At 38.5% G+C, this 26,838-nt stretch overlaps 1 protein-coding gene across 1 annotated transcript in view; it reads right to left on the bottom strand.

Annotated features, from left to right (window-relative positions):
• Positions 1-13,753: 13,753 nt before the first annotated feature.
• Positions 13,754-26,838, bottom strand: part of ADGRL2 (adhesion G protein-coupled receptor L2) — a 181,310-nt gene continuing 168,225 nt past the window's right edge. The window contains exons 21-25 of the mRNA XM_082311488.1: positions 26,355-26,523; positions 22,504-22,632; positions 21,986-22,082; positions 19,059-19,187; positions 13,754-15,743 (exon numbers count right to left, since the gene is read on the bottom strand). Coding sequence (XP_082167614.1) covers positions 14,989-15,743; positions 19,059-19,187; positions 21,986-22,082; positions 22,504-22,632; positions 26,355-26,523 — 1,279 coding nt within the window. The 3' untranslated portion in view covers positions 13,754-14,988. The remainder of the gene's footprint in view (positions 15,744-19,058; positions 19,188-21,985; positions 22,083-22,503; positions 22,633-26,354; positions 26,524-26,838) is intronic.

Below are 26,838 nucleotides of genomic sequence, written 5' to 3'. Positions count from 1 at the left end.
GCTGCCCTTTTTGAAAAAAAATGTATTCTTATTATTTCAGCTACATTGGCAAAGATTCACTTCCGATTTTATTCCAAAGTCATATATGTGTCTCATGTCGAAATCTGGGCTGTAAATGGTGCTACGTCTGTGCAGTAGAATGGAGGTTAGTAGCCTCTGGAAGCAAATCAGCATAAGCAGAAGCGAGGTCAGGGTATAGGTAAAGATGATGTTGTCTGGAATGTGAAATAAGACACTGCCACCCTTTTTTTGACTAAGCTATAGCAGATAAGTTCTGCGCTAGGACGTATGTTACATAAAACTTCAAATTTGGGGCACTAGCTAAAGGAAACATCTCTGTTGTGAGACTTATTTCCAAACCAGGCATTTTGGTGGTCATTTCGTGTCAGGGCCCAGGAGTAGGGGCACTGGCAGTGTGTACTGGGCACCCAGTGTTGCTGTAATTGGCTTGTTCTTCCTCGAGCTGAGGGATCCATTGTTAAGTCCTTTCTAGCTGATTCAAAGCAGGGACTTCAACCCTGAGGTGCCAAAAGGGTGACTGCCTTAATTTTCCCGTTGTATCTCCATCTCTGTAAGAAGCTTTCAGTCCGACTGGAGGAAGTGAACAACCATTTTTTTCTCCGGATACTGCTTTAAGAATACAGGTTTTAAGTCCCTACTGACAGTGAACATGGTTTATCTGTTTTTCAGACAGCCAGACGGAAGCACGAGCTCCTCTAAAGACAAATGGCGTGTCAGCGGCCAACTGCAGGAAAGATAAAGGATTCCAAAAGCTGTGAATATTGCGCACAACTATCCAGGGCTTATTTAATATCCTTTTATTCCAGCTTTTTTCATCACTTTAGTCTTTGCTAGTCAGAATATAAGTAGTTCAGTTGAATACATTCACAGAAGTATGATACAATAACTTATGCCCTATTCCAATATAGAATGTATTACCTGTATGTCTTACTTGCCCTTCTACTCTTCTTCTGTGTCTATAAAACAAGTCTTCCAGCCAGTCTTTCCCATTTCCTATTTTGATCATCATCTTCTTGTCTCCTTTAAGCTACTGTGAACAGGAACTGAAGATAGAATGTGTGTTTATAGGTAGCATTTTAAAACAGCTGCAATTGCAGTGCTGGACCAACCCTCTGATTAGACAAGTGGGAAAGCCGTGATGTATACTCTATAATAAATGTCAGAGCAAAGAAGAGCAAAGAAGAAAAAAAACATCTTATTAGAGGCAAGCAATAGCCAGGAACTAAAAGAAGAACCTGTGTCAAAAAGCAAAAAAAAATTCAAGAGCAGAACAGAAGTTCAAGGGTGACAAAGAAAAGGATCACAGCCCTTTTGGTGAGTAAATACTTTTAGACAGGTATTGATCTAGTGGGGGAAAAACAGCGTACACTCTCCATCGTGAAATAGCACTTATTGGGGGTGATGCACGCAGGAACAAGTTTACAAGTAGTGAAGAGAAACAAAGCATTTTTCCATGTTGGAAAGCATTTTGAAAAATTGAGGTCGTCTTTGTCTTTATTTTTAACATCCAGTACCCAAGTCAAAGAATCAAAAAACTGAAATACGAAAAGATCCTCTTAATGATTCAGAAGAGAAATCATAATCTCACTGAAGTCAGCAAAAACTTTTGCCATTGATTTAACTGGGGCCAGGGCTTCACTACAGGCTCTGCTGTTACGAACAGTAATCTGGTGCTGATGGCAGAACAAAACATGGCAACAAGAAATATGTTGCAAAAGCTCCTGTCTTCTCTTCTCTTCACTTTTCCTCCTGTTGAAGATGTTACTGTGGCCCAGTGCTGGGCTTGAAGGATGTGGTGCCTGTTATTTTCTACCAGCTGGACTAGTTGACCAGGATTCCTTTACTCGTAGGGTCATTTGGCTAATGGAAGAAGTTGAATATGCATCAGTATAAATGGGTGAGTTGTCTTGTTTCCTAAGGGGAAATAATGAACTAAATCTTGTCATTCCCCATCCCTAACTGCCCAATTATGCCTTACCTGTTGAGAGAAAAGTGATTCAGTAGTGAGCATTAAATGACATGAGGGTACCAGACAGCAAACCTCACTCTGTTCCCATTAACTGCAGGTCTGGAATAATCTCACAGACCTCAATCAAAATATGCAAATTTCATATTGGCATAAATTGAGTCAAAACTTATTTGGGCAGATCCTGCATGCTCTGCCACTCCCTGTTGTAACAGAATGCCTGCTTGTGTACTGCCTCGTAGCTACAATGAAATGATTATGATAATTTTTCGGTATTTCAGGAGAGATACAGAGACCTATACCACAGGGCCAGAGCATTTCTCCATAATTCATCAAAGCCAACCAAATATCTTCACAGTCTCTCAAATGGAGGAGTTACGGAATTAGATTTCATTCCTTATACTGACTTTTTTCAGCTGGATGCTTTCACTAAGTCTTGCTGCATCTAGGACCTAGGACTCACAAATTTCAGTATACTGAGCAGCTTCACAGCTGTTAAGCCATTGTTTGTAGCTACCACTTTTTTCTCGCTGAGAGTATAACCTATTGTACTTCATTCTGGGGCACATAGCAGACAGCAGCATGCTGATCCGCCATTTCATGTGGGGACACCTTAGATCATTTCTTTGTCCTGTTCTGGAGGAAACCCAAATACTAAATATTTGACATGCAGGAACTCTTCCCCTTACTTGCTTAAGCATCATCACCATTCATTCAGGACAAATGCAACTCTTCTGTAAGCAAGTGGTGTTGGGGGTTTGAAGATACGTAGATTTGCTAGGCTGAATGCAACTTTGTACCATCCATGGAGTACATAAGTCAATGAACAAAAGGTCCTTTTCATTTCAGCATTTGCTAATGGATACCTTCTTAACCCTGTTCCCTGCTGGTGTCGCTGACTTTTACACAAAGTATACTGGCTAGTATGCAAAACGTTTCAAGAGCAGCCTGTCTGTATCTTTGTAGTGAACAGAGACCTTGAAAGCTATTCAATTCCTGATATATTTAATTAGAAAAATGTGAACCATACAATTTTCTATATCACATAATGAAAAAGGACTTTTAGTTTTTATTGGAAGGAAAAGTGTATCATCTAAATAATAAGTTAGCAAGCTTTTAGAACCTCATTAATTGCAAGTAGTTGCTGGAAGACTCCCTTCAAATTACTGAAACTTGTAAATCAGTATGTAAAGAAGCAAACCAAACCAGGCCAGTGTTTTTTGAACAATTTTCCAGATCCTAATTCTTCTGCTCCAAAAAAAAATGTATTTTATGTTTCCTTTTCCTGACAAATGTAATTCATCTATTAACTGATTACATTTCAATGTAACCAACATATTCTAGGGAAGGGTTGAGGAGCAGACAGAAAGAAGTTGTTTGTTTTTACCAGGGGAACCAAGAGCTTTTCTCTGTGTATGTTTAATGAATGAATCAGCCTACTTTAGCACACAATTGCTTAGATCGATAATTATTCAAGAAACAATACTGCCTTGGGAAAATCTATAGTAATAAAAAAGAAATCTGTATGGGCTGAATAACCTTTTCAGGCAGATATTTATCTCCAAATGAAGCTATTTTTTGTAAAGTTTCTATTCTTTAGAAAATGCATTATTGGATGGTTAAAAAATAATCAGATTGTTAGTGTTTAGAGTCTGGAGTTCAGAGTGGCAGTGAAATAAAGCATTAATGGATGGTATTCTCAGATGCATAGCCAGGAAGATTGTTAGGTTTTAAGTATAAAGTCAAAGTGGCAATATGAGCTGAATCTATGCATCTGTACTCTAGTGACAACTGTTACCATTACCAATATGAACAGATAGCAGGTTCTAATTAAAGTTACAAGCCAGAGGGAATAGGCATTAAGAAAGAAAAGAATAATTCCGTGAATAAATTGCACTTGATTTACTAGTTCACAAAAAAGGTCTAAAAATTAGTATCTGAAATTACTTTAAATACAGCATCTATCAAACCACAGAACAATAATCAAGTCGACCTAATTAGAACACTTATAACTATAAGCAGCATGTAGCATGTTCTTATCCTGACGTGGGGAGACCAAGCAGTCCCCTAAGTGCCAGTTAATCTACAACAAACTTTTGCTGAGACCTAGAAGAAACCCCCTGCAGCAGCTACCTTCTTGCTTTAGATGTCAGACTATCCAGAATGTAGCTTCTTCTACTCTCTGCATCTGCATTAAGAGCAATTTCTGTGTGCACACCATGAGTTGGATCATGAAAGGTCCTCAGCAAATTACACAGCACTTTGTAGAAGCAGTTTTGTGCATAAATGTAGGTTAGCCTTCTTTATGTATATGTGTCACTTTTACTTATTTACTCTTGATATTAATTCAGGCCAGCAATCCTTTAAATATGAGACAAACATTGTCTCTGCAGATATATAGCCTTTAAGAGTAGACGTAGACCATATTCCTTAAGTGATGCTGAGGAGTACGATACTGTGCATATTACCAGCACCCCTGGACAGGTAACACTGCCTTGCTGGTACTGATCAGTCTTGTTCTCAGTCAAGAGTGTATTCATAGCTTTAGAAAACTGGGCTAGATAATTTACAGGATGCCTATGCTAAGGCAAATGCCTAACCAACTTTTTCTCGCTGGGTGTATTGGCTGTTTTCTTAATTTTCAGTGGTTTTGTGAGTGGTAGAGTTTTGGTCCATTGAAATAAGTTGTTTTGGTTAAATTCAGTTTTGAAAGTGTGCTTTGAAAATTTCAAGACATGCTTGGAATGATAAATTTCTAGACTGCTTTCTGTAAGCATATTGTGATCTGGCAATGCTAGGCTGTAAACATGAATTAACAAGTTTGAAGAGTTAGAAATGCTTCAGTGAACTGAAGTATTTTGTCAAATTACCCAGGCGGATGGACACTAGTAGGATTTTTCTCTCTTGCCTTGAAGGGGCAGCAGCTAGTGGTGCTGGAAAGGAGAGAAATGAGAAAAGGCAAAATTAATTCTGTACCTCATTTGATTCACATTATCTTTTTATTTTCTTCTCCATCTGTCTGTATTCCCTTCCCCGCCCCAGCTTTTGAAAAAAAGTCCAGGCTCACGCTCTTCCAGCAGCCTCTAATGTGCTTGGAAACCTTCACTGTTTCATATAAACTTGCATGTGTTTGTGCTTTGTCATGGAGACAACCCTGTCACCAGCCATTTCAGCTACAGTTGACGCTCTCCTCAGGAAGGTTTTTAGCAGTAGCTTCCCATTAAGCTACTCCTGCCTGACAGAAACAGAGCGCTGAGTGCCCACGTCAACATTTGCAGCAGTAGCATGACTGTAACTCAGCACAGACACTGAAAGAAGCAGGCTACTGTGAGCAGGTCTTCAGTGGCACGCTGAGGGGCTAACTACTTTGGCCAGCCCAATTTTGACTCTTTGAGTTTCTTAGCTAGAAGCTGTGTGTGGGAAATGGAGGGCCCTGAGTGCACCTCGGTGTTGTGGTGCTCACCTTTGGCCGGAGAGCATCTCTACACCACCCTGCAGGTCACATGGCATGGCCAGTACCACGAACATGGCGCTATGTGGCCCTTCAGCCGCTTCACACAGCCCCTCACGTGTGATGTATGTTACGTCAAAACCTGTGGAGTTTTTGGATCTGCACAGGCAGGATCTGTGACCCTTTCGCAACACGAGCAGTAAACCCGGTGTGGTCAGAGCCTTCAGCTGCTGTGTGGTGAAAACAAAGAGCTGGGAGAAATTTTACAGCCTGTTTTCCATAGCAAAGAGATTTGGAAAGATTCACAAATGCAGCTCTTGCTGCAATAAGCCAGCTGGAGTACAGGCAGATCAGCAGGTGGTGCAGAGCGTCAATGGTGGCATTCACACCACAAAGTTACACAGACTTACAGGGCTTATCTCTTATCTCCAGACAAATTGTAATTATTGTCAGGACAGTAACTTCAGCAGGGGGAGGGAAGGAGCCCCTTTGTAACCTAATTTCTGGATTGTGGCATTTGGAGGCTGCACTGGTAGACACGATGAGGCAGTAACACCGCTTGTGGTGCCTGGCTCGCCTTGGCCTGCCTCCGCTGTGATGACATGGCTGCACACGTGCGGTAGCAGAACTTAGGATGACAAAATGTCTTTAGTGACAAAAATGTATGTGTCTACAAGGTTAGAATTACTTCTGCCTCTGAAGCGATGCCCATTTTACCCGTGGATGATGTACCTTGGGATTTCAGTGCCTAAATTCCACCTAAGTTTCACTTTGAACAGTTAAGTGCTTTTTGGGCCTGACATCTACCAGCTCCACATTTAAGCACATAGTGCAGAGGAAACATTGCTGAAAGAGATGTAAATGCTTAGGGCAAGAAAATTGTACCTCTCTAACATACTAAAATTAAGTCAATCGTGCAGCTGCTGAGAGTGGAGGGAATGGTTGATGTAATTTATTTGGATTTAAAAAAAGAAAAAAAAAATCCTTGTAAAAATATCCCTACCAAGAAGCCATTACAGCAAACCAGTATTGAGGAAGTGAGAGCTAAAGTAGTTGTGCATTAGAAAATAAGAGGGAGAGCAGGATTAAATGGTCAATTTTTTTATCATGGCAAAAGGCTAATGGTATAGTGCCCCAACACTCTGTATTCAAACTGGTGCTATCTGGAAAAGAGGATGAACATGCTATCTGAAAGGTGGCACTGTTTGCTGTTAACAGAGAATTATTTCAGTTAATCAGAACTAGGGAAGATTGTGAATGACCTGGGTTAACAAAGTGAATAAATGGGCAGTGTGATGCAGATGAAATGCAATGCTGACAAATACAAGGTTGGGCACACATTCAGGGGAATAATTGGGCATATTTGTAGGCTTTGCAGGGTTCTGAATTAACCATAACTATTTAGGTCATTACTTGCTATGATCAGCTTAGTGGAAAAAATTGTGTTGTGAAGGGATATTATGAAAACAAAAGATGATGTGAGACCATGTGGAAAAAAAAAAAAAACAACACAGAATAGAAAATACAGTTCCATCCATAAATCAACAATAACAATTCACCTATAATTTTGTTCTTGCCCTATCTCTTAAAGCATACTGACAAAAAGTAATTCTGTGGACTGGCAACTAAATGATTAGAGAAATGGAGGAGGCTGAAAACAAGGATTTGTTTAGAAAGGAGTCAAGTCATAGGAGACGGAGGGGAAGTATTTAAAACAATGAGTGATATAAAGAATACAAGCTAAGAAGTTTCTATTTATACTGCTAAGGCAAAAAAGAAGCAAAAAGTGGTATATTTAAAGTGAATGAAAATGAATTATTTTCCTGAAAACCTCGTTAACCTTTGGGACTCATTCTCTTAAGCAATCATGGAGGCTGAAAGTTCAGCAGCATTATGCTATTTTAAAGCAATTCCTATGCTACAAGAGGACTGGAACAGTTATTCCAGATAGATAGCTATTCAATGCTGCTTATTCAGAGATCCTGCTTCTCTGTTAGAAAAGCCTATACAGAGACTAACCTGCTGCTTCCTATTTGTGAATCAGACCTTTTAATGTGCATAGATGTTTTTGTGCTCGGCTTTGCTGTCTCTAAACTTTAAACTGGTAGGCAGTTGTGCTGGTTCTGGCTGCGGTAGAGTTAATTATTTTCTTCATGGTAGCTAGTATGGGGCTATGTTTTGGATATGTGTGGAAAACAGTGTTGATGATAACACAGAGATGTTTTAGTTACTGCTGAGCAGTGCTTACACAGAGTCAAGGCCTTTTCTGCTTCTCAACCCACTCCACCAGTGAGTAGCTGGGGGTGCACAAGAAGCTGGGAGGGGGCACAGCTGGGACAGCTGACCCCAACTGACCAAAGGGCTATTCCACACCATATGACATCATGCTCAGCCTGTAAAGCTGGGGGAAGAAGAAGGAAGGGGGGGATGTTTGGGGTGATGGCGTTTGTCTTCCCAAGTAACTGTTACATGTGATGGAGCCCTGCTTTCCTGGGGATGGCTGAACACCTGCCTGCCGATGGGACGTAGTGAATGAATTCCTTGTTTTGCTTTGCTTGCGTGCACAGCTTTTGCTTTACTTATTAAACTGTCTTTATCTCAACCCATGAGTTTTCTCACTTTTACTCTTCTGATTCTCTCCCCCATCCCGTTGGAGGGGAGTGAGCGAGCAGCTGTGTGGTGCTTAGTTGCTGGCTGGGGTTAAACCATGACAGTCCTTTTTGGCACCCAACATGGGGCTCGAAGGATTTGAGATAACGACAGATTTGATTGGAATGTGCTAGATGATTGAATTTATAGCTGTTATTGCTGTTTAGCTATTAATGGGCAGGCTCCTGTGCTTGCCATGGGGCTTGCTTGCCTTACTGTATATTAGAGCCTAGTGCTCGTTAGTGGCTGCTTTTTGCTTTCGCTGCTTGCTGAACTGCTGATCATCTTACTCTGCTGTGCCTGGGAACATTTTGATAACAGCAATGGCCATGTGCCTGGGCTGGCACATGGCCAGGGCATTGCTGCTGTTTCTGTGCTCCTGTGCTGGACAGGCTGGAACTCCAGTGTGAACTCATGTCAAAGGGACTGTGACCTGTGGATGAGTTCACGCGGGAGCAGGACACCCCAAAGCATCTCTGGCCGTGGATAAGCCCATGCCAGAGCAGGCACATCTCGAAGCGTCTGGGGCCGTGGTTATGTCTGTGCTGCAACAGGTATACCTCCGAAGAAACTGTGGCCCAAGTGTAAGTCGACACTGGAGAAGGTACACATCGAAGCATCTGTGGCTGTGGATAAGTCCATGCTGCAGCAGGTACACCTTGAAGCACCAGTGGCTGTGCATGAGGTCATGCTGGAGCACCTGAAAGCGTGTAGCCATGGATAAGCCCACAACAAAGCAGGTACCCCCCTGGAGGGACTGCAGCTGTGGGTAAGGCCATGTTGGCACAGGTTTACTTCTGAAGGGACTGCAGCTGTGGGTAAGGCCATGTTGGCACAGGTTTACTTCTGAAGGGACTGCAGCTGTGGGTAAGGCCATGTTGGCACAGGTTTACTTCTGAAGGGACTGCAGTCTGTGGATACCTCCAAGCTGGAGCTGGGGCAAGGGGAGGAGTTCATTGCAATGTTAAACCTTACAACCTGGCCCAAAGGGGCCAGGGCTGGAGATTGTAATGGATATACCTTTAACTTGTTGTAACCCAGGATTTGAGTTGAATGTTATGGGAATTACTATAGCAGGAACTATAGCACCTGAACCAATGGAGGACAAGCCTTACAAGAAGCAGTGCAAGCACAGCAGTGTCCTGATCTAGCCCGGCTTTGGTGCCCAGTAACTCCACGCAACACACCACCTTTCCTGTCCTCAGTGACCACCATAACAGATGGAGCCCAAAATCATGGACTAAATGAACTCAGTGGACATTTGTGGACATTTTACAGACATTTCACAGGGGTCATAGACTGAGGGAATGATATCTGTGTGTAGTATCAAAGGATGGGAAGAGGGGGTGGTGGTCAATGAAGATGTATTGGATAGTGTGAGACCTAAGCATGACGTAAATGATATGGAATAAGGGGTGGAGAGTGTCCTGGCTTTGGCTGGGGTAGAGTTAATTTTCTTTATAGTAGCTAGTATGGGGCTATGTCTTGGATTTGTTCTGGAAACAATGTTGATAATACAGAGATGTTTTAGTTACTGCTGAGCAGTGCTTACACAGAGTCAAGGCCTATTCTGCTTCTCAACCCACTCCACCAGTGAGTAGGCTGGGGGGTGCACAAGAAGCTGGGAGGGGGCACAGCTGGGACAGCTGACCCCAACTGACCAAAGGGCTATTCCACACCATATGACATCATGCTCAGCGTATAAAGCTGGGGGAAGAAGAAGGAAGGGGGGGATGTTTGGGGTGATGGCGTTTGTCTTCCCAAGTAACTGTTATGTGTGATGGAGCCCTGCTTTCCTGGGGATGGCTGAACACCTGCCTGCCGATGGGACGTAGTGAATGAATTCCTTGTTTTGCTTTGCTTGCGTGCACGGCTTTTGCTTTACTTATTAAACTGTCTTTATCTCAACCCATGAGTTTTCTCACTTTTACTTTTCTGATTGTCTTCCCCATCCCACTGGGGGAGGGGTGAGCGAGCAGTGTGGTGCTTAGTTGCCGGCTGGGGTTAAACGATGACAGCAGTGCAGAGTCTACATTGTGCCAGGGCTCCTACTCCAACACACAGAAGGAGGCGTGCACCCAAGGAAGAAATGGTCAAGAATTACATAAACTTTGCTGTAGAAGAATTTTCTTGATAAAACTACCTATTTGAATGTTATTTCTGCAACTGTGACTTGTCCCCTCTGGGATCCTGGACTGACAACTTCAGCAGCTGGTGCATTATATGGAATGGTCCTTTAAAGTCTCCTTGCTGCTGAGTTGAGGCTTGTATGATTTTCAGTAGCATTTATAACCACTCAGGCTGCACCATGGTGTGATCCGTTTCACATGCCAGGAACTTTGATGGGGAGCGGTTGAGATTAATGATGACATAATACAGTAAGACGAGATAGTAATGCTCTTAGGCATGAATTAATGAAATACCATTGAGAATTTATCCTGCATGAATAAAAGGATTTGGAAGTTGTCGTTCTAAAAACCACATGAAGGATTTTACTGAAAAAACCACCGAACGCTCTGTTGAAACAGACAGGGTCCTAATGAACCTTTACTCCAGATTTTTGTCAGAGCTGGATCCATTAATTGAATTCCTACTAATTTACAAAGTGATTATATAAATGAGAGGCACAGGTCTCTTGCTTCCAAGGCTGTGGTGGTGCTAATTTTTATCCTCAACTCAATGCAAAGCTGGATTCCAACCTGTGGTGTAGTTGTGGAGTAGAGACCCGGCATGCCAGCAGCATCCATAAATCTGGGGTCCTTATCTCAAGTGCAGACTGTACAGCAAGACCCTCGCTTACTGAAATGGTAGCAATGCTCTTCATAAATGTGCAGGGTGACTGTCACCATCTATTTAAAAAAAATCTAAGGTATGCTTTACTGTGACCTCCCTGGCCTAAGTGTCTTTGCAGGGCTACACTTGAGGTGGAACAATTACTGCTGTGTCCCATCACTTTTCATTCTCCATCGTCCTCTAGAATTAGTGAGTTAAAACCCCAGTGAAGATGTTTGTATATATATATAATTGCCTATCATCTGTAGCTTCTCTTGATTTAAAAAATAATTTTATTCAGGGACAAAACTTTACACTAGCATATGTCATCATATAATCAAGTCTAGAAGACAAGTTTTGTTAGTTTTGAGGCGAAGTGGGATTACAACAGCACACAGGGACTGTTTCCTTTTTTTTTGTTAATGTCTGTTCTGAATAGTTCAGAAAAAAAATTCCTTAAAAATTAGGACATAAAATATGACACATATTTTATCCATAACTTATGTCAATTTGAAACACCTTTTATTGCCTACATAAGTGAATATATGTAAACTTTATTAGTAATTTCATTTCCAATTTAAAAGAAGCAAAGGTGTATTGTAGAATTCACAGATAAAGGTTAATTTTAACTATAAAGGTATTACCAGTGTTGCATTTCTTCATGTTATGGTTCACTTATGTAGAATTGAGATGTATTTTATATTAAACAATGCATAGCACCATTATACAACAGTTCACTAAATGCACATCCCATTTAATCTTTTGTAGGAATTAATATAACTGGACTGAAGTTACAAGGAAGAATTGAACTGAGCCAGTAGGGTTAACACTGATACTAACAGGAGATTACTAGCCATAAGAAAATTACAGCTCTTCTGAAAGACAGTGCCTAAAATAGCAGCATATTGTTGGCACCATCATAGGAACTGGTTAACTGATGACCCTGAAGAAACACTTGTTTCCATTAATTCTGCTGTCATTATTTCACTATCCTCGAACTCTTCCTCTGAATTCTTCTGTCCTTCTGATCCCAAGACAAGATGGCAGGAACGTGAGAGAGAACATAAAGAAATTACAATAAGCTGTCGGCTATATAATTATATTGTAACCTACTACACTGAGAAGTTACACCAACAGAAATCTGGCAAGGTATCGGCTGCTAGCTAAACACAGGACACTCACTAGCATAACATTAAAAAAACCAGGCTCACTAAAAAGCAACACCTACATTACAAAGAAGCTAACAAAAGAATTCCCTTATGATACTTAGGTTCAGCTGGTTCATCTTAGGTTCATCAGCTACATTTTCTTGTTTTATGAATACTTGTTACATTTGCAATGGAATATATATTTAAGATCACAATGCTACAAACCTTCTTCCAGCATGTAGTTTTGCCACCTTTAGTTAGACACAAAGGAGTACTTGCTCGAACTAGGGTTGAAGTTTCTGCTGAAAGCTCGTGATGTTATTAGGTCATGTGTACTGTAATTACTTGAGCACCACAATTTTGAAATCCCTAAGACATGATTTCCTAGGTAGAAGGCAGCAAGTATGCTTTTAAGTTGCCAGACAGACCAAGGGAATAATTTTTGCTCCAAAGAGTCTGCTGTATACCCTGAATCAGAACAAATTCTTATCTCATAGAGACTGCAGATTTTTAAAGCATCTCTACCATACAAACAGAAGTAAACAGTTTCTGATTGAATTTTAAATGTTCCAGTGACTCTACTGTAAACATAATAACTTTTAAGTGTTAAAGAACATACTGGCAAGAGTTACCAGTAGGGTTGATGGTGAAGATGCCGCCTTCTTCAAGAACAATTGCTACAGTGTCACGGTCCTGATTACAGATATATGGAGGTTATCTGAACCCCATGGTTCCATCACAACCTGGATTTTTCTTTTGTTTACAGAGTTTGAATTATCTCAACAGCAGGAAGTCTTGCCCAAAATATTCTTCTGAAATCCAAACTTTTTCAAAATGCATTGATTTATTTTCCAAATGGACTTTATATATTCCAATCCATTAGAAGGTAACAGAATTGATATGGCTTTCAAATGAAATTTTGCTGTTCTCATACATATAGTCACAGTGGCCACACATGAAACTGTGGCCTCTGTGATGACGGGGCATTAACTTTAGAGTTATTTGGAAGAACACAGTTTTGGAAGTTGTGACAAAAGAAGTCCTTGGCGTTATCTTTGAGAGGCCCTGGTTGAGAGGGACAAAAGAGGCTTGGGAATCATGACAACAAAGACTTCACACTTCCAATTTTGCCACTGATTTGTAGACAACATCTTGGGCATCAGCTGCCTTCTGCAGTTCTCTAGTCTGATAAAAATGGGGACAGTCATGCTTATTTATCTAACTCAAAACAGTGCCGTGATGGATTAATTATTTGGATAGCACTCCGAGTGCTATCCAAATGCTGCTTATTCATGTTTCCCCCACTGCAACAATTTATCTTCATCACTAATAATTGACTGCTAATTACTGTTGCCGAGAATATGATAGTGGTGTTTGCCACCTTATTTTTAATTTCAGTACAGATGCCTACTTAAAAGTTATGTAAATATATGAAATTACAGTACATTTTCCTAATGACCCTGCTATGTCTGAGTTTGATCCTATTCAATTGTGACTAGAGTAATGAATAGTAAAGATGACCTTTCTTCTGTAGAGCTATATAGACAGTTTCTATTGTATTCTCGACACTTAGATCATGAAATGTAAAGAAGCCATTCTAAGCAGGATACAGCTGGGTCGAAGGACTGCTGATGCCAATTATGCTTCGTACATAATAATGCACATTTTACCTATTTGGAAAAAAATTCACATTTATTTACTGTCAAACAGGTGTTAAACTTTACACTGGATATTAGTGATGGGCTCATTATTAACAGGTTTACAGAAAGGGATGAAAAAAGCAGAATTTTGTTGAAACAATTTACATTTCATTAGATTTTTATCATAAAATAAATTAATTACTAAATATAGGCAGAAGGAATATGGAAGAGTAATAGTTATGTTTTATTTATTTTTTTAAAGGACAGGCACCTTTTATTCACGAGAAAGCTTGTGAGAAGTGTCCAGTGTCCCCTTTACCCACCCAACCCTGATTAAAGAATGAACAGGGAATTGAGTTACAATCTTTGTTAGCTATACCAAATTTGTGCAAGGCTTGGCATAATTGGCTTCTAAAACAATTTTCTCCCCAAATTATGGTTTTTGGCAATAAAAATTCAAAACGTAAGAATAAAAACTAACTTGTCAAAGCAGAACACTGTTTACAGTGAAAAATAAGTGAAAACGGGTAGAACTTGCATTTTAAACATACTACCGTACTATGAACAGAGTGTAAGAAAAACAGCTTATAACATATGTGCAACCAAGAGCTTTTCACAATATTTTCTTCAAACTCTTTAAAATTATTTTTTAATGACAATTATATTTCAGTTGGACACAAATGTATTTATTTTACCCTAGCAATAGAACAAAATATAATTTCTTTAGCCATTTTTTCATGAGAACGGTTCATTGTACAGTTGAGGAAATATATGAAATAAGGCCTGTGGCTTGATTGCTAGTGGTTAGACATGTATTCAATCTTTGCCCTAATGGAAAAGATTTGCAGTGAACTGCATACTGATGCAGAATATCTCTCCTGCTTTTGCAAGTCTTGTCAGGAATAGTAAGGTACAGTAAATTTGTCCCACAGGATTTTAGAGCCTACGCCTTGTATATAATACAATGTAGGCCTAGAAAAAAAAATGTTGCAGCCATATTTACAAATTTAGTTCACAAACTGCTGCAGTAAAATGGCTGGAAAGTGTTTATTTCTCTTTTTTTCACAACTTTGTTAAATTCAGCAGCAGAAGATATCTTAAAATACCTTGTTGGTATTTCTTTCCTTTGTAACAAATAATTCATTTTAGTATACTCTGTGTATATACAAAGTTTTTGTTTTATAAAAATTCACAGAACTGCGAGGTCCAGTCATCCCCGTTACTGGAGAACCACAGGGTCAACAGAATTGTCTCTTCAAGCAGATATGAGGGAGCCTGCATGGGGCCAATTAAGTCTTTTTAATACCTGTACGTGGCCTTTAATATTTCTTTGCTACACTATTAAAGGCTTGTCACTAGTTGCATTTGTCCTTCTCTAACATCCCCTTCCGGAATACATCCTTCCTTGTTAATGGGAATTATATAGCCGTCGCTATTACCCCTGCTGATTTGATAGTACATCTGAAGCTGATGGCCAGCTCCTAGGTTTGGCATGCTCTTGTAGTAAATGTCCTCATTTTCACTCCTCCTGGAGGGAGAGAGATCTTCTTCAACATCGGGGCTGCTCTCTGGATACGGAGAGTCTCTGAGATTGGGCATGCTCGTGTAAAGAGAGTCTCTGTTGGGGGACTGGAGGTGATCGTCAGCCTCGGCTGTCAGCTGTGAGACATAGCTGTCGGTTCCCTCGGTCTTCACTTTCTTCTGGGGCTGGTACAGAAGGGAGTGAGTCCGCTGAGGAATGAGTGGGGCCTCAAGCTCTTTGTGGTGGAGCTCCAGCCCGGGGGTGTCACTGTGCATCAAAGATGAGGCATCTGCCACAATGGCGTCATCTTCGCTACTGCTCCCGCCGATCACAGCTTTGGCTGGTAGCGTGCGCTCCAGGTTGTGGTTCTTGCTGCTGCCCCGCAGGTTGTTGTGCACTAATTCTGAAATGATCATTTTCTCAAAAGCAGTATCATTCAGGCTTAGTCCACAGTCTACAACTTGCACACTGTCGTTATAGTCTCCGTTGCGCAATGAGTAGCTGTTGTTGAAATTACCATTTAGCGGTAGAGTATCCATGGCACTTGTATCCCTGGCATTGTTCAGTGAATGTCCTGCAACGGAAAAGGACATCTCTGGTTATTGCCTGATGTGCTTTTTATCACTTTTTTTTTTTTTTTTTTTTTTAACAGAATTCTTTAATGTAGTTCAGGACAAAGTTGTACTTGGAAGTAAGACTTGAGAAAAGTTAGGTTATTGAACATTCTCAAATGTAAACATTTGCACACCTTATAGGAAAGATGCATTTTAAAAATAGTAACATGTATTTCCTGTGGGGAATAGTGGTATTTTAATTTCTTAATTTAGTGTCAATTCTGTGACTCTTCCACAAGGAACTGTTCACTCCATGCCCTTGCATATGTAATGCAAAGCAATTCATTTGGAAACATCTATGTTTTGAAGTACACCACCATGATTTAGGAAAAGAAAATTAACAGAATTTGTCCTAAACGACACTAAATTAAAAAGGAATTAGATCACAGACATAACTGAAGGTAAATGTACAACATAAACCCACATAACTGGCAAGCAACTACTTTAACAACATTTCTAACGTTTTTTCCTTTTTTTTGGAGATGAAGTAAAGAAAAGAATGAAAAAAATGGATAAATACAAAGAATTCATGTTAAACAAGGACAGCCATCTTTCACACTACAGGGACCAGGGCCCACAAGCACCATCCAACAACACGATAGACAGCAGGTGGAATGACTCACTTTGGACAACTCACATCATGTCTGTCTGCTCAGGCTATCTGGCCTAAGAGTAGCTGATATATAAAAGAAAGTAAAATGATTTATTGTAACATGATGAAGAATTACTGAGCTTCTCAGCAACTTAGTCAGAGCAAGGGTTCAGCAAATTAGATTACTAAGCAATAACAGCTTTTCTTTTCCCACTTAATGTAATTTTTTTGCACTAATATTCTGTCTGCCAACAACGGCCCCAGGCTTCTAAAGGTCAAAGTTTGCCTGCAGTCTGCATCAGTCACAGTGACAGCGCTGAATGAACCAGAATAGTTAATTAAGAGTTAGGCCCACAGTTACCATGGGCATGGAAGTCAAATGCAGAAATGTTAGGAATTTCTGTAAGTATGGGTCACAGAAATTAAACCAAAGAATAAATATTAGTTGTGGAATGGGAAGAGGAAATCAGCCATGGCTGATATCTCATAGCTGCTGGAGGAATGACAGATTGGGTAAGTCTGCTGGAAACATGAAAAGAAGTTTAAAGGGGAAAAAAATGAAGTCTTATGATGATTAAGGTCTTTATGTTTTTGGTTTTGGCTTTTTTTTTTTTTTTTGGTAACACGATAAAGAAAAGGTTTTCCTATAGACACAAAGACATGTAAACTATGACAGCACAGTGCTTCCCAAGCAAAGGAAAAAGAAACGAAAAAAAAAAAAAAAACTTTGAAAGAAATTAAACAGTCTGAACCATGGAAAGTCAGATGGTTAGAGCATTCCTAGAAAATCACTTTATCTACAGATATGTCTGGAAGTAAAGAAAGAATGGAGTGACTTTACTGAAATGAGACTGACCACTGTGAGGCTGCTGCATTATATGCAAGGCTTGGAGGAGTATAAGAAAAAAGTTGTTTTGGAAAAGATTATACATTTTCCTGTTTTGGGTTTTTTTCATAATTAAAGCTGCAGCTTATCCTAGAAAATTCAATCTTCTCTGGAAAATATTGTTTTCAATTAAAAAGTAATTGCATTTTCTCATGAAAAATTTTTGTCTTCAACTTTAAAAAAAGAGAGTAATAATTTCCAAATAAATTCGGAGTAATTTGCAAATCATTTTGTATTTTCATTATTGTTAACTCCTCTCCATGTGTGCTGATTTAAACAGTGATGAGGGTTGTTTGAAAGGTCTCTTTAAGCTTTGATTAAACAACTTTGTAGTTTTGCAATTCCATATATGTTCCAAGATTTTTCTTGCAATGGATTTAGCTGCACAGAACATATGGCATTTATAAAAGTAGACAACACATGGACCACATGCTGGCATTCATTTCCCTCATGAAAGTGATTTAATTCTATAATTTTAATTCTCTTTTCTTCTGCTAAACAGATACCAAAATATATCTGATAATCCAAAATGAGTTTTCTATGATATACTGCAGAGTTAAGTATGCTAGAATATATTCAAATTGGTTTGATGAGGCAAATTTTTTTGCCCATGATCAGGTAATTCATTTGAAATCTTTCCATAGCCTGTAGCAAGATTACTGTGGGAATGTAAAAATATAAGTAAATTGTTAAGCATTTCTGCTTGACACTGCTTTGGTTTTAAACAGCAAATTATTTCAGCATTGCGTAACTTCTGTTACCAATAGGGTTTGCTACAGACCTCATGTTGTTTCCCAAAAAGCAGTATGCAAGTACTTTTTGAATGTGGAAACATTTCGTTTGCAAATTGTGAACCACTTGCCCGCTGAGTCTACTTCATGACCGCTAGTTATGTTTTAATTGTGCCCATTAAAAATCATGCTGAAAAAATTTACATTTGATAGGCAAAGTTAAGTTTTACTCCCATACTTGTCTCTCTGTAGGTTGCTAGAGGAAAGCATAAGGAAAGTAAGAAAACAAGAGAATGAAAATAGAAACTACAGTTCAGTTAAAAAGGAAACTTGAAATAAAAACTGGAAACAAGGTTTTATGAGCTCTTTATAAAGATTTATCTTTCCAGTTATACTAAAGTGATCTTATGACTCATCAAACAGTAACTGCTAGATATTTACTGATGAATTGCACCGTAGTTAAAAAAAGCAACTAGATAATGTAACAACAAAATGTTAAGGTAAGTGATGACACCCTTCATTCCTACAGAACTAAACTGTTCTAACTGTTAATCTCAGGATTTTCCTACAGGAAAATGATCTACCATAAAGCTGCACTATACTATAGTTTAGATCTATTTGACGCTGGATACAATTTTCTACACTGGGGTATCCAAAGGTGTCAAGATGCCTTGCGCTGCTTTAGTATCTAATCCGTTCCATAAGCAGGTTTTTCTCAGCAAACTTTAGAGTCAACCTTATATTGCATAGACATGATACCTCTAAGTGATATATATCTTGAAGATGGGCTCTCGGACCATGTGTTGTCAGTCCTGTAATAGTATATTAAGATTTATGCCACCTGTGTTAAAAACATGGATAATTATTGGTAAATACTGTTATGGCAAAGGCATTACTATAATATAGTGCAGTTTTACAAGCTGACATTGGCAATACTGTATTTCTCGAACTGACAGAAATTCAGAATGTATGGCTAGGGTATTGCAACTTTAGTTTCTGTCTAGGGAAAAGAAGGGATTTGGAGCGAGCCAAGAAAAGCGGTTTTATTCAGGAAGTATAAGCACACCTGGTGAGTTAAACACAGGAGCTGAAGGGGCATTACATACAACTGTTTCAGCGAGCAATGTGTTATAGGGGTTGTTAGTGCCGTGTGGTCGAAGAAGAGGGTTTGTTAGTAGGTAATTGCCAGTCATTCCTAAAGCAAAAGAAACAGAAAAAAATGTCAGTTCTTTAATTTTAGGCTGACAGTTTCAATAAAGAATATTTTTTATTCATCATGAATCATGTAGGACTTGTCAAATGTAATTCAGCTGAAAATTTCTCAATGTATTTGAGCTATGTATTTGAAATGGGAGTAGGAAAATACAGTTAGATTCCAGTAATTCACAGGTGCTGTCCAAATCCCCAAAGTAAACATCTGGTGAGAGTGACATTTACTAATGTATACAACAAGAATAGCAATTAAATGTGTAGAGATCAAGGTACTACATAAAGCTATTATAACTTTAAAAATGATCGTATGGAACACTTCTGTCCAGAATTGAGAGAACTGAATTTCTCAAATTGAAAGGTATTGAAAAATCTCTTATGACAGGATCAGAGCTGTTATTCACTTTATTAAAAACACACGGATAGTGGAAGGGAATTGCTGTTTTCAAACAGACAGTGGATGACAAACTGCAAGAAGCATATCTTAGTATATGCAAAAGTATGCATGCTGAGGGGAAAGCAAAATATTTGCTCTAAGAAATCAGAGCAGTCACATTTTCTCCCGGGATATTCATGCTGCAAATTTATCTGCCACATTTTAAAAAAGAATTCCTCGAATAACAGATTTTCTTTAAACAATCAGTTTACAAACAATGTAAGACGAAGCAAAATACTACATAAACAGATTTTTTAAAACCCATTTTACATGTTAATGCAACACCATTTAAACAACTTTTGGAATAATTAGAAAAAAAATCAGTGTATTTTGAGAAGTTATTAAAAAGTCAATTAATCTCTGATTTCTAGCTACTAGAAGAAAAATGGTTTGGAATAACGACAAAAAAAAAAAAAACCAACACAAAATGCTGTGATTTAAAACTTATTTTAAACATTTCATTAAGATAAAGTTCCGCTTGCTTTTCTATTGCACTGCACAGCAGTATATCAGGATCAGAGTATTACGACCCAAGGACAACTAAAGAGCCAGCTATACTTTTATGGTATGGATATTTTTATTTGGCAAGGAAAAGATAGCATATATTCCAAATATTAATGCTTTTGTACTACCACAGATACTTGGTAGCAGAAATGAGAAGAAAATTCTAAGATTCAGAGAATTATTGCCTGATTATGCTAATCTTATTTGCAAGTTTGTATCAGTGAACACCTAAAAAGGTTTCATCATAGTTTTTTCAGTTGTAATGTACTTATTACTAGATATACTAACTGAAATATATTTTGCTTGGGGTTTTTTTATGTACTATGTTTAATCTTCATTAGAATTACTACCTGTAATTTATAGTTAAGAGAATTTTTTTTAATCCAAAATTTTTTGCCACCTTTAAAAGCTTGATTTTTATTTTAAAGGAAAAATAACACTTGCCATTAATTACTAAACTACCCTTATATGTATGTATCACTGAGACAGTGACAATATTGTAATTGAATAAAGAGGATATTAATTTTTCTAATCATGGCAGAACATCTCCAGTGACTTGAAACTGGAGCTCCGAAACAGGGAGAGGCTTCCAAGACCTCTGTTCAACTCTGAATTAACTGAGGGTGCAGCATGGTTAGAGCAAACCTCAGGAGTCAGACACATCAAGTGAGGGTGAAATCCCAGACTTTTATCTATAGCGTATTTATGGGCTTTTAATAAGACACTAGAAGGGAATGTACTTCTTTCTTGGGCATGAAAAATATACATTTTTTTTTTACTTAGGAGAAGTTATTTAATTTTGATTTTGCCAGAGAAAAATACAAGATTCAGATCAGGGGAGCAGTGAGAGACATAGGTCTTATCCACTTTCTATATGCCAAATAGCAAAAATAGAATCATGCTTTCTGAAATCTTTTCTTTTGCAAAATACCACACTTTTTATTTCCAAAATAAATGTGAGTTAAGTACATGTCCCTACTACGAAATCTTGAAAAAAAACAAGGGAGGAAAATTTGCTAGTTGTGGTTGATGAGGGCTTTACAGCAGCCCTGACAGTGATGAATTTTCTGTTTGAAACTTTCTGAGTTGAGCAGGAACTGGTTGCAATGAGATCAGGGCTACGTGTTCTTCTCCTAGGGATGTGGGTGGAAGAACAGGCTTTGAACTTGGCTTGCACAGAGCAGTCTTCCCTCCATTGCTAGCTCAAACTGCCTTAAAAAAACACAGAGGGAAGGGGAGAAAGGAAGGGACATTCTGTCTCGGTTAATACCCTTGTCTTCTAGCTGGACATGAGAATGAGCTTACAGATTTCAAAGTCTATTTGAGCTGAGAAATTTGGAGTTTTGGCTTCTCTGTGCCTGAAAATCTGGATTCTATTCCACGTGACAGATACGATGTTCTTTGAAATAGAAAAGATAAATGCTTTACAGACATCTTTTGCATAGAAATGATATCAATTAGATTTCACTGGGAAAATTTCTGCACCTAAAAATCATAGTCAAATATGCATTAAAATGTTACTGCACTCATATTTCTGTTTCAGATTTAACCTATAAAGGTTAGGAAAGATTTAAAATTATGATCTTGCTTCTAAGTTAAATTATTGATGAAACTTATTTAAATACATTCCCACAAATGGAGGAATTCAACTTCTATAGCAGGGGGCCAGTTGAGGGAACATGGTTTTAAAATGTGCTGGTGGATGACTTTAAAACTCTACTTTTAGAGAACATTTGTTCCAGAATTTTTTTTCAAAACATTCTTTTCAATTCTTCTGTGTTAAATCATATAAAATCTGTATAAAATTTAAGGCTTCTAAAACTGAAATGTTCCCAGTGACTGACCTTGATTAAGTGTTGAAGTGCTGTTGATGTCACCTGAGATAAAAGACGATTCAGATTGTTTTCTCACAGTGTCATTCCACATCCTCCTTATACGACTCTGTTAACATAAAGCAGTGAAACAGAAGCATAGTAAGTTACAAAAAGATTTTTTTCTACTTATGTGCTATTATGTAGAATATTTGTGTTTATTTTGGCCTAAAGTAAGCCATTCTTCTAACATGGAGCGAAACTCCTTCTTTTGTTATTAAAACTCTAATTTATTAAATTTCATTTACATGAAACATGGTTGGTATAAGCCTTCCTATAAACCAGCCCCTAATTACAAGAAAAATAAGGTGTTTACATTAGACCAAAGTAAAAGGAAATGTTTAAAAAGAATCAATTCTACTACGCAAAGTATGTATTTGCCATCTAAATGATAATACTGAAAAGACAATTAGTACTTCTGATTGGAACACATCTCAGTAGGCTTTTTATAAATAAGGTTAATTAAAAGATGCTGTCAAAATCTTTGTTACCTGAGTGCCAGAGGAATAGCGAGCACTAGTTCTTGTTGTTGATGCCTTCACTGAACTGTGGGGACTCTCAGTTGGTAGTCCACCACAGCAGTAAGAATGCCGGAAGCATTTGCCATATTCCTTACGTACCTATGGGGGAAAAAAATTATTTAGCACAAAAAATACTGTCGAATACCTCTGCTGCCAAAAAGACATTAACCTTGCATTGAAAATACTCACGCACTTTTCAAGCAAATAGACAATTCTTGTCTATTGAATTGTTGGCCATTAGCAAAATCAGGTATTTTTCCCTACTTAGCAGCAGCATTATCAACTATCCAGGATTTTTGAACAAATTATTTCCAAAGTATACACGCACTTCATTTAGATATGCCTGAATAATCATTACTGAGTTATTTATGGGATTATTTTTATTTTGCCTTCATATTGTAGATTAATAGAGTTAAGTTTATGTGAATTGAATGCTGGCTGAAAATAGTCCTTTTTATATGAGCTTTTGGTGCAGAAACCATAGAAAGCCTATCTTCCCATCTTAGCACGCAAGAAGGGCTGAGGTAACTAGCCTTCACACTGCGTGGTACTCCCCATTAAGTTATCCCTTCCAAGGAAGTGTGCAAAACCTGCAATGACTATAAATGCATTTTTGTATAAAGTTACTCTGTAACTCAAACAGCTGCTAGTTGATATAGGTCACACCTGCTTTGGGATTGTACAAAGCCCACAAATGCTCCTGCCCTGCTCCAGGCAGAGCGCCAGCTATGCTGGCGGAGGCATTGTTGCTGTTTCAGAGTCACATTTTGAACCGTAAAGGCTGGCAAATGAAGCATCTTTCACTTTTAGGACCAAAACCCCAAATCCTCATTATTGGCTTTGCTGAAACTAGAAATCTGAATACACCTATGCACATGAGATTTTTGTCTGACAGAGCAACAAAACTCATTAATGATTCCACTATTTGGTCTGCATTTGTTCATCTTCTGTTTCCAGTGACTCACTGGAAACTTTAGTTTTGTAATTTATGTGTGCTAACATTTGTCATGAAAGTAATTGGGATTAATTTACAGAGTTAATTCTCTCATATTCGGTGACTGCTACACTGGCTACTACTTTCGGATAACAGAAGAGTGCATACACATCTCAGCAACATGACAGGATCAGTGAAAGGACACAGTGGATAAAATTTTTAAAGATGCGTGAGTCTAAATTCGTAAATCTTCCACCAGATACTTGGGAATCTAAGTGTCACTCCTACATCAATGAGACTCCTAAGTTTCTGGGAAAAGTGGGATTTCAGCTAATCTGGAAATTCTGCTTGACCTATGAATATAAAGGACAGAAAGAAAGTTATGGGTACGTAAAAAAGGGAGAGGGGAAAATGCAAACTGTTAATAATGTGGATTTACATATGCCATGTGCTGTTTTCGATATTACAAGAATTTTACTCATGGAATACATACTGTGATGTTTCTATAAACCACAAGGTTGAAGAAAATTTCAATAGTTACTGCCTTAACTTCAAGCTAGGGACAATTACTCATCTTTTTATAAAAGTGTATGGTACATATTTTAAGTGAACTCCTATCTATATCAGCACAAAAGACACACACAAAAAAAATGAAAACAAAAATGCACGGACATAGAATTATAATCTTTAACTCTGCAATCTGAAAAACATAAATCTCTATATATATCATCACTAGATAGTGTAACACCTAAGAAAATACATTCCTGAACACTAATGGATATTAAATGCTCCAAACCACTACATAGTAGAGACAATAGCAATCAAAACTGTCTTTTTACCCAAATACCACCCGCCAGGGCTGGTTTTGCCTAATGCCTATATTGCAGTGAATGTACATTATCTGTCAGTACTGCGCATTCCACTGTCATTACTTCTAAATTATAGCTTGTTGGAAACTGATGGAAGCAACAGCACTATCATTCTGTCAGAATTGGAAACATAATAGTTTTCACTTTCACAATTCTATTTCTCTGTTCAATTTAGTGACCAACTAGTAATAACAGAATAAAAAGACTACATTAGCTATGCAGACAGAGGATAGGATGATATCCAGTCAAAGGCATTGAAACTTAAAAATCTTAAATGGCAGCTTTAACATTCTTTCAGGTATAAATCCTATTGCTCTAGGTTATGCTTTTTCACACTTGACTGGTATTTTAATATTGCATTTGCCGACTCCACTTAATATAAAAACAATGCACAGCTGTAAAAAGAAATAAAAAAGGAATCTGTTTTTGATTTTCAAGTCCAATACAAGTGGTAGAGAGGGGAACACTATATGAAATCCTAATCTAGAAATTATTTGCATTTTGAGAATGTTTGCATTTTCTTCCCCCTCTTCTTTTCTTAGGCTCAATCTCCTCTCTAAGTGTGCTTTTGTTCTCTCCAAATGAGAGGAGTGCGGTGTTCATCTGGATAAAATTCCTTCTGTCCACCAGATCGTTTCCTAAAACATGGCTGAATGCCATTGTCTACACCAAATTTAGAGACGCTGATACTGTTAGAGCTGGTACAGTCGAGAACATGCAAGAATGTAATTTTTGTACTTACACAGCAACGCTTTATCTAACGGTCTCAAACCATTTTATAAATATCAGCTAATTATGTCTCTTGTGAGCTAATTATAATGGGAGTTAATAATTGCTAGGTCTCCAGCCTAAAACTGGTAAAAATATTTAGAATCTAAATATTGCAAACTGGGTATTTCGAAATGCAGGCTGTATTGCATTTTATGTTAACTTTTTTTGAGTGGGATTTTTTGAAGTTTACCCTTCCTCCCAACTCTCATTACTTTAATTTGCTACGCCTTCTAACACAGGCTATGAGCTTTTTTCTTTTGTCCTTCACTAAAGCACCTTTAAGGCATCCTTGGAAGCAGTCCACCCTCAGGCTGGGAAAAAGGAGGGGTGCAGGGAACCCAAAGAGAATCCCACCCTGCTGCGCCCTTCACCTCCTTCTCTCCTCTTTGCTCCTCTCTTCCATGCAAGCTTTCCCTCTCCCCAGCAGATCTGCTCCTTCTGGACCCCTCTGCTCCCATCAGGCAAAGGGGAGCAGAACTAATTTAGCACATCCCACTCATGAGGGAAGGCTCTTGGCAGGGAATTCCAGTTTTTCCAGTTAAGAGCATGAAGCTGTTGGATTGCTGGGGGAGGCAAACACTTGAAAAGAAGTAGTCATGCTGGCATCTTTGGAAAACTCTCCCCGTTAGCAGTTGTCTAGTGTTAACGAGTACTTTTTTCTAAGGTGTGTCGAAGTTCATAATAAAATTAATTTTTAGATCTCACTTAATTTTGCAATGAACGAGCACTCATAATGCAATCCCTGCCTATCACCCGTAGCTTTATGTGGCAGCTTAATGGGATCTCAGGAGAGGTCCTCTGCCTTGATCTGAGAAACAGAAAGAGTTTCCAGGCTGAGATGGGCTGATATTGTAAATGATCCTTTGTTTGCAGTGCTGCGGTGGGGGCAGGATTTGTTTCATGTGCACATAAAGGACTTTTGGCTATAAGTCCAGAGTAATACGTGCCACATTACCAATGTTAAACGGTACATTTTCTATAGTAATTTTCTTCCCAAAGCCTCAAAACTTTTCAAGCCCAGGCTGGAAATGCTGCATCCATTTTAAACTCACCCAGGCCACAGAGCAGTTATGTGACTCCCACAAGCACACACAGCAAGAATTGCTTTTGAATCCTAGTCCCCTCCTCAAACTACTTCAAAATACTCCAATTCTTGACATTGCTACTTTTTTCTCTATTTTTTTAAGAAATATAGGTGGTATTTTTAAGGAGGTAGGGAACACACATCTGTGTTTTCAGTAACTTACTTTCTTTTGAAGGGCACAATGAAAGATGAAAATAAACATTCCTTGGAAAGCATTAAATACTGTGAAGAGATACGTCATCACAACAGTCCCCTCATTGATAAACAGCAGGCCAAATGACCATGTTAGGCCAAGGAGACACAGGAGAGCAAATGCACCCAGGACCCAGGATCTGTAAAAGAAAATTAATTTTAGCAACATTACTTATGAGAATCCATGTCGCCAAATCCAATATTAACATTTCAGTTCCTGCAGTTGACTTTTACTAGGTTCATATTCAAATGTAAAAATTCCTTGGGTTTAACCTTTTATCTATTAAAGAAAGAACAATTCCATTTGGTACTCTTAGTCTCCAGTGAAAACAGCAAGAGTAGATATGACCTTTTCCTTTCTCAAGAACTGCATAGGATGTCAAAACTATTTTGAAATGCAGAAGTATAGCACAAGCTCCAGCTACTCCATTGCTTTATCTGCTTTTACAAAAGAG

The sequence above is a fragment of the Platalea leucorodia genome (assembly GCF_965183815.1).
Source record: "Platalea leucorodia genome assembly, chromosome: 5".
Lineage (NCBI taxonomy): Eukaryota > Metazoa > Chordata > Aves > Pelecaniformes > Threskiornithidae > Platalea > Platalea leucorodia.
This window is presented reverse-complemented; position numbering and strand designations above follow the sequence as displayed.